The sequence below is a fragment of the Empidonax traillii genome, unplaced genomic scaffold (genome assembly GCF_003031625.1).
Source record: "Empidonax traillii isolate 1590-97213 ecotype Southwest subspecies unplaced genomic scaffold, ASM303162v1 scaffold75:size1520028, whole genome shotgun sequence".
NCBI classification, from domain to species: domain Eukaryota; kingdom Metazoa; phylum Chordata; class Aves; order Passeriformes; family Tyrannidae; genus Empidonax; species Empidonax traillii.
Window position 1 is genome coordinate 764,588 of NW_020955268.1, and position 12,564 is coordinate 777,151.

A 12,564-nucleotide genomic window follows, 5' to 3' on the forward strand; every position below is an offset into this window, starting at 1 on the left:
AGGGTAATCAAGCATTGGAACAGCCTACCCAGAGAGGTGGTGGATTCACCATCCCTGGAGGTTTTTAAGCAGAGATTGGATGTGGCCCTTAGTGCCATGATATAGTAATTGGAGTTGGATCAGGGGTTGGACTTGATGATCTTGGAGGTCTTTTCCAACCCAATCTATTCTATGATTCTATGATTCTCTGTCTCTCCAGCAAAGAGTCTGCTCGAGCAGTCAAGATAATCACCATCATAATGCCTGCACCAGCTCTCTCTGGAAGGATTTATCTGATTGAAAGTCAATGTAAATATCTTTATATGTACCAATGCTTGATTCAAGGTAGTGGAAGGAAGCTTGAAGTTACACATTGTACTGGTTTAAAGGCAAACCGGCAGGAAAAATTAACCCGACTCAAAAGAGATTATAAGTCAGAATTATAATTTAAAAGAAATAATAAAATAAATATAATTATACAGATGAACAATGGGTTTTAACCCACAAAACCCCAGATGTATAAGCCGGCACCCTGGGGCACAAACAGAATGGTGTTCGTTGGCACCCATGTTGAGCCCCACGTGTGCCCCCTGAGTTCAAAAATAAAAGGAGAGTAAGAACCTGTTGGTGTGAGTGATGGTCGCAGTCCCGTTGAGAGTGACCAGAGTCTGGTCAAGGTTCTGGTCCTCCTCTGGATCCCACGAGTGGTTCCAGAAGTCCCAAAACCCCAAGATTATCTACACTCAGGTTCAGGCAGGAACGCCCAGCACCTCCCCCAAGGCGGGCAGTTCCACAGTGGATGATTGTGAGTGCTGGGGGTGAGGACAGGAATATCCTCTTATCTCACAGGCCTCTTAACACCCAGTTTACAGCCTGAGGGGTCAGGTGTGCTCTGGGCAGCTGCTCAAATGGCCGATTGTTAACAGTTTCTGGGAAGTGACATAGAGGGTTTAGAATACACAGTTTGGGTTACACCGGCACAGTGATGAACTGGTCCCAGCTGCTCTAATTAGGACTTGCTCCTTTTAACTGTTGGCCCATTTAATAAGTTAATAGCCTATTTTCTGTTTCAGGTTTCTATATATACAAACATTTATTAACTATTAATAGGGAGCCCCTGGTGGTCTAGAGGTTAAGGACACGGCGCTGTCACCTCTGAGGCCCGGGTTCAATTCCCAGTCGGGGCCACTCCCCGGGCAGATGGAGCTTGTTAGCCCTGTAAGGCAATCCATCTACATCCTGAGGACCTCGCTGCCACCGTCCAAGCTCTCTTGGCCCCAGCAGATGAACCTCAGGATTAAAGGATGGGCTCAGTTCTGCGCACACTGTGTCTCACCTAAAAAATCCAATGTGCAGGCTGGAAGGTGTAAAGACCTTCCCCGGTTCTTCGTTCGCGAAGACTGGCCACTCTAACTATTAATAGTTAAAGTTATAATCCCAGAAATATTTTGAATGCATTTTCTTTTTGTTAAGTCAGGCGTTCAAAAACTAAGCAATTCAAGAAGCTATATTGTCTGTTGAGTTTTAATTTAGCTTCCTCTACCATATACATTATGCTAATTTAATATGTTGTGAGTCTTATGTATTTTTATACAATGAAAACTAGATCTTATTTCTGTACCAGATCCTTACCTCACTCATACAGTTCTAAGCAGTTTTGCAGGAGTTGTTTCTTGTCTCCAGATCCATTCTGTGCCTGTAAACTGTATTTAGTCAGTTCTGTCAGTGATCTGCTCTGAGTGTGATTCCCTGACCTCATTGGGCAGTTATGGACATTCTTCATTCTAGTTCTAAATGCATTGTAGATGTTTCTCTGGAGAACTACTTTGCATTCCTGATGCCACCACAGAATTCCTACTTGATGGTTGCAAAAATGCAACTCGCTATTTAACTGGGCAGTTGGTGTGTGTTCCTTTTATTTAAACTCACGGTGACATGCATGGATGTTCTGAACTCTGGCAGCTGGAAACAGGTAAAGCTATGCTTGTACATATAAACAGCTGTGGAAATAACCAGTAATCTAATAGTACGTGAGGGTTGCTGGAATTAGATTTCAGTTATGTTCAACTTATATGTAGAGATATGTATCTGGCTTCCAAGGTGGAGTTCAGCAAGGTCAAAACTTCCATCTTTGCTTCCATGTAAGGTAGCCTGTTCAGATTTGTTCTGAATCATTTGGGATGCAAATTGCCTATGCCGTTGATGCAGAAGCAAATCAGAGGTGACAGGTTTTATTAGCTCAGGTGCGGCACTGCTTAATGTCAACTACACTGACTCACAGGCACATTCATAAAGAGCAGAGCTATTTCTGTAGTGCCTGTAACCATTCTTGGGGAGTCACCATCCCTGGAAGTGATGTAAACCTGGCACTTTGCAATGTGGCATAGTGGGCATGGCGGTATTCAGTCGAAGGTCTTTTCCAGCCTTAGGGATTGCATGACTCTTAACCCAGGCTCTAGGATTACTTCTCTAGCCTGTTCATGTGTCCTACTTGCAACTGACTTTGATCTGGCCTGGGTTACTCTCTCTCTTCTGAAAGGTGACTCCATTGCTACTTTCTGTATCGTACAGCAGTTTTTACTTCCACAGGGTGTGTTAGGTCAGAAGCATTTGCAAATAAAGCCCAGTGTTCTGACTGACCTCTCAGGCTCTTCTTTTGGCCTTTGTCAGAAAAGAGGGCTACACGGCATAAAGTGTAGAAATACCTACACATCCATTGGTAGCTGGCGCTGTGGTGGAGCTGGAGCAACTTACTAAGTCTTAACTGACTTCTATAGAATTGCTATTTTCTGTATGTAGTGACACTTTAGGATATAGCACCAAGTCACAGCTGACTTTGTGTATTTCTTCTGTGTTATGCACTGAAGCCAGCAGGCCCACTTAGAACTGAAGTCTCAATGCTGAGACTGAGATGTAGAATTTATTTATTGGCATGATGTACTATATGCGTATTATCTGATCTTTTCTACTAAAGGAATTATCATCTAGAGTAAAGAAGAGCAGATGCGAGGAGCAACAGAAGTACATGTACATTGGCTTATCAGAACCTAAGATTAGCCCTCCTGACTTGGAAGTGCTGCTGTTTTTATACATAGGCTTGGAATGCTGATCAATGCAGAAAAAAAGTCTAAACTTTTTTGTTTCATGTTGTATGATTCAGCTGGTGCATTTTCTACTTTGGTGTGGTTTTTTCTTTTTCTTCTGTTTCTGGAGGCTGTGAGATCTCTACAGAGATCTCTACAGAGGGTTTTTTCATAATTGCTTCTTTCTTGCCCTTAAAACTTAAGTGAAGTTTTGCATGATCTGCCCCACTAGCTATATCATGCATCCTTAGTAGCTGTCTTTTTCCAGCAGATTTCAAATCACTGTTCTATCTTGTAGTCAGATCCTGAATCTTTACTGCATGTCAAAATCTTTACTGTCCAAAATCAATACATAAAAAAATAATCAGTCAAAATCTTGTCAACTTCCGCTTATTTAATAGACAATGTGCAGTGATAGCAACTGTCTGGCTTTGTATTCCATTCATTTCTTCTTTTTTCCTCTGGTCAAATAAGTTATCTTCTCATTATTACCTGTTGGTAAAGCCACCTTCTGCCTATTCTACAGTTTCTCTTCACACAGACCCTTGTCTGCTTCTCTAGTTTTTGTCTCCCTCTTACTTTATCCTCCTGAACTCGGCTAAGCTTCTGGCTTCCATTTCTCTTTGTGTCTCTGCAAGTTGCTGTGCTTCTGCCTTCCTCTACCATCTTCTCTCTTGTTAGGCACATCATGAACCAAGCACCCTCCCATGGATTCCTTCTGTCCATGTGTCCATCCTCACCCTCTCCTCACCGACACTCTTGCAGTACACACACATGTGAATACATACAGATCCCGTTTCTTCCTCTTTTCCCTTATTCTTAGTCCCATGTATTCACATGGGTCTCTACCTCCCTATTTGCTGAATGGATTCCTGCTGCAAGAATATTGTGGAGAAACAATCAGATTCCCTTGGGGTGTAGGTGGTGGTAATTAAAAATTCCTTTCAGCTCAGAGCTTCTCTGCTTGATGAAACAAAACCAAAGCTCTCCTCTACAGTCTTCTTTTATTGTAACATTTCAGTCTAGAGGTTGCTTTTTATGTCTTCAAATATTTTAGGCATTGATGTTGTTATTATTTTCTATCAATATTGTACCAAAAAAATCAGCAAAGAGACAGACTAAAAAATCTGTTTGAAAACTGAATGAAAACAACCAAACAAAGAATTAGTGAAGTGTTTTGGTAGCTGCAAAAACCTCTACATGCATCTTATTTTTTTTTTATTCGTGGGTATTTGCATTATTATTTTTTCTTTGCCTAGAACAGCTTTTTTGGTAGCTATTTATGTCTCTGCATTTTCAAAAAAAAAAAAAAAAAGCCCATTGTTTTTCTTTACATTAAAAACCCCCTATTCTTTATGTACATTCTTTTTCATATCAACTATCATGACTCTCTAATCTGGAATCCTTTTCCATGTTTTTGATTATTGATTTTTAAGCATCATACAGTTATAGGAATTAATTTTTGAAGAAATGGAAGACCTTTTGGGGAAAGATGATTTCCTTTTAGTTACTTTCTGAAATAGGTTTCATGTACCCACTCATAGTCCTGTGTCCTTAGAGCCACGAAAGAGTTCAGATAGTCTGGGAAGCATTATTTTGGCAGCACAGAAGACAAGGCTTGCAAGTTATTGATGTCTCGCTATGATTTCTGGTTTCTTTTTGACAGATGATGAGAGACTCGATTTTGGGCAGTTATTTATGCCACTTGGGACACTGGCTTTACTCTCTAGCTTTTTTGATCCACCTGAAATCTAAAGCAAGACTGCTGACAATTGTCAATATTTTCCTTGTTTTGGTTATACGTCTGTAGCCTGTCATCCTGTTAAAAGGAAGTAAAATAGCACATATAATGTGTTGCAACCTTCTTCTCATCTTCATTTTATTATAGTGCAGTTGTTTTGTGCTAGTGAGTCATCTCTAGTGCAGTCTCATCACAGGTTGTCTGCTAAAAAGTCATCCAGAATGCAGTTCTGGTGCAAGCCATGTTTTCTCTCTGTGTGCTTGTTTGTTGCTGCTGCTCGTGTCCTTGGTCTTAATGCACACCATTCTTACAATTGTCTTTTTTTCTTACTAAATCTTTTGTTTTCACATACATGCATTTCAACTGAGACTTGATTGCTACCATTGTTAATATTACAAGGCAACACTTTGCATGATTGTAACATCTTTTATTTGCTTTGCTTAACAGGAAAAATGAATCTTTAATTGATTTCAAAACAATACTCTGTAGGCAGTTGAAAAACCTTGGGTTTATTAGTTTCCGCTATTACATATGTAAAATGAAGGAATTAAAAAAAAGTGGAAGAACTGCATTGCTCACAAGTGATCTGTTAACTGAAAAGTGAAGGCACGGTATTTTAAAGAAAATGAGTGCTGCAGCATTTCTAAGCCCTTGCAATTTCAATTATTTGTCAAATAACCACTTGCTTTCTTAAAAAACTACCTTCTTGGTATAGATGTTTACTATTTTAAATTCATAGTTTTAAGTAGCTGTGTTTGGGGTTTGTTTTTTGATAACATATGGAGTCAAGATACTGGGCAATAAGGAAACTCTGAATTGCTATAAGCTAGTCAAAAGCCTGATCATATAAATCCTCTAAATTTATAAATACTTAGAGGTGCAGAAAGTAATTTCAATAATATTGCAATAACCTATAAAACAATTATGAATATTGAATCCTGGAGCTGTCCTTGGTTAGGTGATCATTAGGGGGTGACACCAGAAGCATATGCTGCACCTGCATGGTGAATGTGTGTGTAAATATAAGAATTAAGTGACCTCTTTGTACAAACTACTAATTAAGAAGGCTGTTTAACAAGGGAAACTATCCCACTGTATTAAAACTTATATATGAATAATAATACGTATCATTTCACCTAATTCTTAATAACTGCTATTGTGATAACACATTAATATTTTTGTATTTATAACATTATTTAAATGGTGTGATACTATGTAGCGATATAATATATAAACATATAATGGCCAATCTTCGCGAACGAAGAACCGGGGAAGGTCTTTCCACCTTCCAGCCTGCGCATTGGATTTTTTAGGTGAGACACAGTGTGCGCGGAACTGAGCCCACCCTTTAATCCTGAGGTTCATCTGCCGGGGCCAAGCATGCTTGGACGGTGGCAGCGAGGTCCTCAGGACGTAGATGGATTGCCTTACAGGGCTAACAAGCTCCATCTGCCCGGGGAGGGGCCCCGACCGGGAATCGAACCCGGGTCTCTGCAGTGACAGTGCAGCGCCTTTACCCACTAGACCACCAGGGGCTCCCATATAAACATATATATTAACAATGTGTGTCTATATAGCCATATATGAATTAATTGGGAGTTTTCCCATCGTAAGATATGGGATTATCATTCAAAACATATTTCAATTATGTTCAGTGTCAATACTGGTTACCAAAATGATGCCAAGAGTAACTTGAGCAAGTAGGTGGGTGCTATTCTTGGCACCAGCTCAGGAGAACACTGAATTATGTAGTCGTAGTTGATTATAAATGCCATTTAAGTCAGATATTGCTACAACTAAATATTTTGTAAACATATTTAACATATTTCGTTGCTGGTGCTTGTATTTTGATTTCTTCTCGTAGATTACAAGTAGGTTTTTTTTCTCTTGCAGAGCATTAGCTTACTTTTGTGTGCATTGCTGAGTGGACTGGTTTTTTGCCATGAGAGGCTACTTAATGTACAACATGAAGTTTATGTTGTAAAATACAGCCAACACTAGGAGTTGCTGATATGTGTTATTTTCACACACTCAGAATTTCTGCATATAATGGGAAATAGTCTCCATTCACAAAAAAATACATGAAGGCCTGTTTTCAGGAATCTATTTATGGATTTATGAATCCATGAATTTATGAATCCATTTATGAATCCATGAGGCTGCTGTCACGGAGCTTCTGCTTGTGAACTACATTTTGTCATGTATTTAGTAAAATAATTCTGTTGTATTAGACAGGCAGTCAGTCAGTTTCTGCTTGGTGGTAATATTTAGAATGGCCTAAATTTTTTTGGTAGTTTGTAGAGTTGTTGGAACAAACCTCATTTCCTTGTACTCTTGTGGGCCATTAACTGGTTTAACAGGTAGCTGTGCAGAATGCAATGGAAATTCCACATACAAGAGAAAACATTGCATGCTAGTTTTGTATCAGTTATTTCGTAGTCTAATTGGTCTGTTTATTTTATTTTATCAACAGCTGTTATACTGGAAATAATGCGCTGACTGTATGTGCTGCAAATAGTGAATTAGGGCTTTTTATATTTGAACTTATTTTAAGAAGCACATAAAGATATTACGTAGCCACAGTTCTACACTGAAGAGTTTGCAGGGAAATCCTCTTAATTCAGCTTTGGAAGTATTCATGTGGATGCTTTGCTGTGAAGATGAATAGCTGGACCATTAACCACAGTAAAATTCAGAATTTACTGAAGGGTAATTCTGTTATGTAAAGAACAGATGCTTGAGACCTATGTTAGTATCACAATGTTGAGGATAGTCAGATGTAGCCTAACATGACATATCTCATACAGAATGAGGTAAATATCACTTGACTCTTTTATTTTGTTTGCAACTAACAGCACTTTTGAATTCATATTGAACAGAATATTTAAAAGACATTTTTGTATCTCTTTGCAAGAACAGATACAAGAAAACAGAACAGCTACTGAAAACTCTGAAAGAGTTTAAAATAGTTTTATTAAAACTAGTTTTTGGTGATAGGCATCAAGTACACTGTATATAGCTCAAAGTATACTCTACAGGTTTTGCGTAAAACTCTAGAATTTCATGCAGTGCATTTCCACATAGGAAAAGTGGCAAGTCTAAATCACTTTCTGATTGTATTGGGTTGCATTGGAAAGGTTCAGGCTTGAGCTCTGTGAGTTTGACATATTCTGATGTAAGGATCTGAGAAGCTTTTAACTTTACTCAGAAATGAATTGATGAAGATTAGGATCTTAATCTGATTGCCTGAGCACACTGGAAAGAAATTTATAATATATATATTATTCTGAAAATTTTTAATGGATATGGTTAGATTTTCTCTTGATACCTTGTTGGTTTTAGTAGCTTGTTAGTTGAGAACAGATTGCTTTACTGTTGATTGGGGAGAGAAAGAAATTATTTGTACAAAAAATTTATACAGATTGTGAGGAATATGAATTTAGACTTACGCTGTTGTTGTTATAGCAGCTTTTAATTTTTATAAATTGAGAAGGGTTTGTTGTTTTTAGTTTGGTTTTGGTTTTTTTCCCAGACTGTCAGACTGATCTAATCTGTCTTTTAAATTCTTCCTACAGTAAACTGTTAGAAACTGTCAGTCTTCAATGTGGAAACATTGCTTGACTGATAGTAGGGTTTTTTTTAAGATGGTCTTATATGATTTTTTTAAGCTTCCTTGATTTACTGCTCTCATGCAAATAACACATAGTTTCTCAAGATTGGAAGGCTTCACATTCATAAAGACATATAATCATACTTACTAATTAAAAGATGATTCCTATGTACAGAAGAGTAAGTTCTCAGTATATAAATAAAATAATTTTCATTAGTTTGTTGTATGTGTTGGGTGGGGGAATTGCTTAAAAATTATTTTTAACTGTCTGCTGTAACCAGAATAATTCTGTTTACCTGTGTAAAAAATGGCATGTATTTAATTATAGTGTTTATCTTACTTCTCTCTGGCAATATCTATGTTTTGCCAGTTATCAGACTATTTCAGTAACCTCTCAGATTAAAGAAAAGGTGGTTATTACCCAGTCCAGCTTGCAGTAGTGATTTGTAATTTCAAGGTTTCATTAGAATTTAAAATTCAGTATCCCAAGATTAACTCTAGTTGGACTTTGAAAATGTAATGTGTGTAATTGTATTTTGCAAAACAGAGAGTATTTCAAAATGGTTTTAGATTCAAGGGCATCCAGTCACCTCGCAATGTCCTGTCTGTGTTACCCAGTCTGGGAGTAAAGGGATACTCCAACTCCATGTTTGAAGGGCATTACAATTACTCTTCGTAACATCAAACTTTTTTATTTTATTTCTTACAATAGGAAATACAAATAGAAATGGCCTCCTAAAAAGAAAATCCCATATGAAATTTTAATATATATTGTCATTTCACATTGCAAAATAAGGCAGTATATAAAATTGTGTAACACTGCATGATTGCAAAAGGTAGTCACTATAGTCCATTTGGTCCTCAGTGAAAAGAAATAAATACTGGAGCAATGGCTGGCTGCACACTGGAACAATGAAATACGTTTTATTTTCCTGGAACAATAAATTGTATTTAAAAAAATCTTTAATACAATTATATCAATCCAAACATGTCTTTGCAGTGTTTGTTTAATATCTCTCCAGCTTATTTACTAATACAGTTTTCGTTTTGGAATTCCTCAGTGCTGACCCCTTCAGTTCTTTAGACAAGAGGACAACAACTTTGTTCCTCCAAAGCAGAAGGCTGTGAAGTTACAGTAATAGCTGTTCACCTTCCATTGCCCGTGTCAGATGTTCAGTTACTGTTGCCCAAGAAGTAAAACACTTTGTTACCCCTCTAAACACAGCAGTGTAGAATTTGAGAAACATTGCTGCAAATGGTCAATTAAAAATTAATTACTCTCATGTAACTAGTAGGACCACTTTGATAGGATCTCTTTATTCACAGTTTTTATAAACAGCAATCATTCTGTGATTAGAGAATAAGATATATCACAAATTATCGATTGTTTTTGTCAACAATTTTTATGTAAGCCTGTATTTAATGTACACTGGTGAAGACTTTGGGTATATCAAAAGCATTTTGTGCAGTTTTCACTTTTAAGCATTTAATATTTAAGGGAAAACACACTTTGAAAGGTAGGTTCCTTTCTTTTTCTTGGGCCAACCTCAAATGGATGGGATGAGGAGAACAGCTACATTTTATTTGGTGTTGCAAACCCAATGAGAGAGAAATGTGAGTATCCCATCAGTCATATCTCACTGTCCATCTTTCTGTTTTTCTAGGAGGTGATTTCCTGTCATTTTTAAGAAAAAAGAAGGATGAGCTAAAAACCAAACAGTTGGTGAAATTTTCGTTAGATGCTGCCTCTGGTATGGCTTATCTGGAATCTAAAAATTGTATACATAGGTAAGGAAGATTTTTGTACCTTTGCTCATTGGAAGTGCAAGCTGTTTAAGTGTGTGTGGTGCTTATTATCACAGTAGTGAGCCCTGCAATTTGAAAGAAAAATACACTTTTTCCTAAAGTAGATCATTACTTACTGCTTGTCTAATTCAAAACTATTCTGTTAATTTGGGTAAAAATAAGTACTACATTATTTGATCTCTATAGTTTGTTGCTATTAATACAACGTCAAAATTATTTTTCACCATAATGATTTGCATTATAAGGAGCATAATTCATACAGTGACAGTGAATCATGGCAAGAAGCAATCTGTGAGGCTTATGTCTTGTCTGAAATTTAGAGATACTTGCCTGACCAACAAAGAAGTTGTTACATTTGAAGTGTGTTTCAGAAAAATCCACTGGTTTCTCAGATAGTATATAATGGCCAGTCTCTTCGCGAACGAAGAACCGGGGAAGGTCTTTCCACCTTCCAGCCTGCACATTGGATTTTTTAGGTGAGACACAGTGTGCGCGGGACTGAGCCCACCCTTTAATCCTGAGGTTCATCTGCCAGGGCCAAGCACGCTTGGACGGTGGCAGCGAGGTCCTCAGAGAAGAACTGAAGTTCTGTATATTAAAATATTAATTGCCTGGACTGCTTTCTCTGAAATACAGAAGAATATTAGGCATTACACTCTCGGAGTATATTATTTCAGTTCCTACCATTCCTTTTTCTTGTTCCTTCTCCAGTTTGACTCTGTCATTACTCACACTCCACTTGTATCACAGGGAATGTGCTTAGTTTCCACCTATTCTTCCTCTCAGAGTAGCACAGTATATACCCTGCTTAATGCTGTGACTGAAATGTGAGATATAAACATGATAATCCACTTTACAGAAAAATTAAGAAGAAGTTTTCACCTGTAATATTGAGGAGTTCCACTTTGTAGAACATTTTTAGGTGAACTGTGTGCCACCTCACTTATATAATCAGTCCATTTCATATTTAGCACCCTTCTGGTGACAGTTGTATTGGAGATCTGAGTGGCATTTCTCATAGATTTTTGTCAACAGTGAATTGGTCAGTTGCAATTATGCAGGTCAAGGTAGTTGAAACAGCTCATGACGTATAATTGAAACAAGATCATGCTGTATATGAAATACTGAGAGAAAAAAAACTAACTCATGATCTAAAACTGTGGAATATTCCCGGAGGGAAATTCCAGAAAAGTGTTGTAAGTATTCTGTCATGTGTTCAGCCTGGCTCTGTTTGTCAAGGAAATAATGATATAAAAATCAGAGCAAGTAACAGCATTAGTGATTTACACTAGTCTCATAAATGCTCCAGTGCTTAATAATTTCTGTAACTGTCAGATCAGTGTTAAATCTGAAGTGCCTGTTTAGAGCTCTTGTTTTCTTAGAAAAGCAAAGGTAAAAATAGTAGCTGGATAACTAAAGATTGTAATTGCAGTTACTGGGAGGAAAATAATCAGTATTTATTCATTAAATGATGGTATGCTGCCTGCAAAATATTATTAGTTTTAGAAAAAATTGATTGGCTTTTTTTTTTTTAGCTCTGGAAAAAGGTTGTCCTTGCATATCTGTGTGGAATAGTACTGTTCTAATAGCTGTAGATGTCTGTAGCTTCAGTGTATCTCTGAAATATCCATTGGCAGTTGGTTAGCAGTGAACAGGAACAACTGTTGTGTTTACAAAGCTAATAGTGGTTCAGAGAATGTATTTCAGAGAGCAGATATGTGCACCATTGTCTTATCATGTCAAGATTGCATTGTTTCGTTGTTTTCAGTTAGAAAGCTGAATACTGATGTGTTACAGAGTTCTCAAGTAAGGAAACAGAGCTGAAATCTGACCTGTGCCATAGATTTGCCAATGCCCACAGCCTGGGTTACACACTGTGTAACCTTATGGTACAAGAAGGGAAGAAGTTCTTTCTCCCTGCTTATTTTTAGCTTTCAAAATATTCACTTAATTTGTTTATTATCGCAAATTGTCATAGGAGATATGAGAGAGAGCTAGCACTTTTCCTTAAAGGCAGAATTAAAATTTTTAGTAAACCTATTCTGAATAAAGCTAGGAGTTTTAAAGTGCAACCAAGTAAGCAAATAGTGTGTTCGAGAAAACTGCTTACTTTGGTAAAACACACGTTAGTAAATCAAGATATAAATTTTCAGAATTTGTTTGCCAGTCTTATTTTCTGCAATATTCAAGATTCTTTTGAGGTTTATGTTGTTAGGCATAGCATGTGCTTATTTTATTTATGAACTAATTCCTCTGAATTTGATAGAGAGAAAATGGGCTAAGCAGTATTAAAAAACCCTAAGTTCTTTAGTTTGCTTAAGGGTCCATAGACTTGAATTACTATT

General features: G+C 37.3%; 1 protein-coding gene across 1 annotated transcript in view; it reads left to right on the top strand.

Moving 5' to 3' along the window:
- Positions 1-12,564, top strand: part of FER (FER tyrosine kinase) — a 150,280-nt gene that overhangs the window by 110,892 nt on the left and 26,824 nt on the right. Inside the window, exon 17 of the mRNA XM_027880837.1 lies at positions 10,078-10,201. Within this exon, the coding sequence (XP_027736638.1) occupies positions 10,078-10,201 (124 nt within the window). The remainder of the gene's footprint in view (positions 1-10,077; positions 10,202-12,564) is intronic.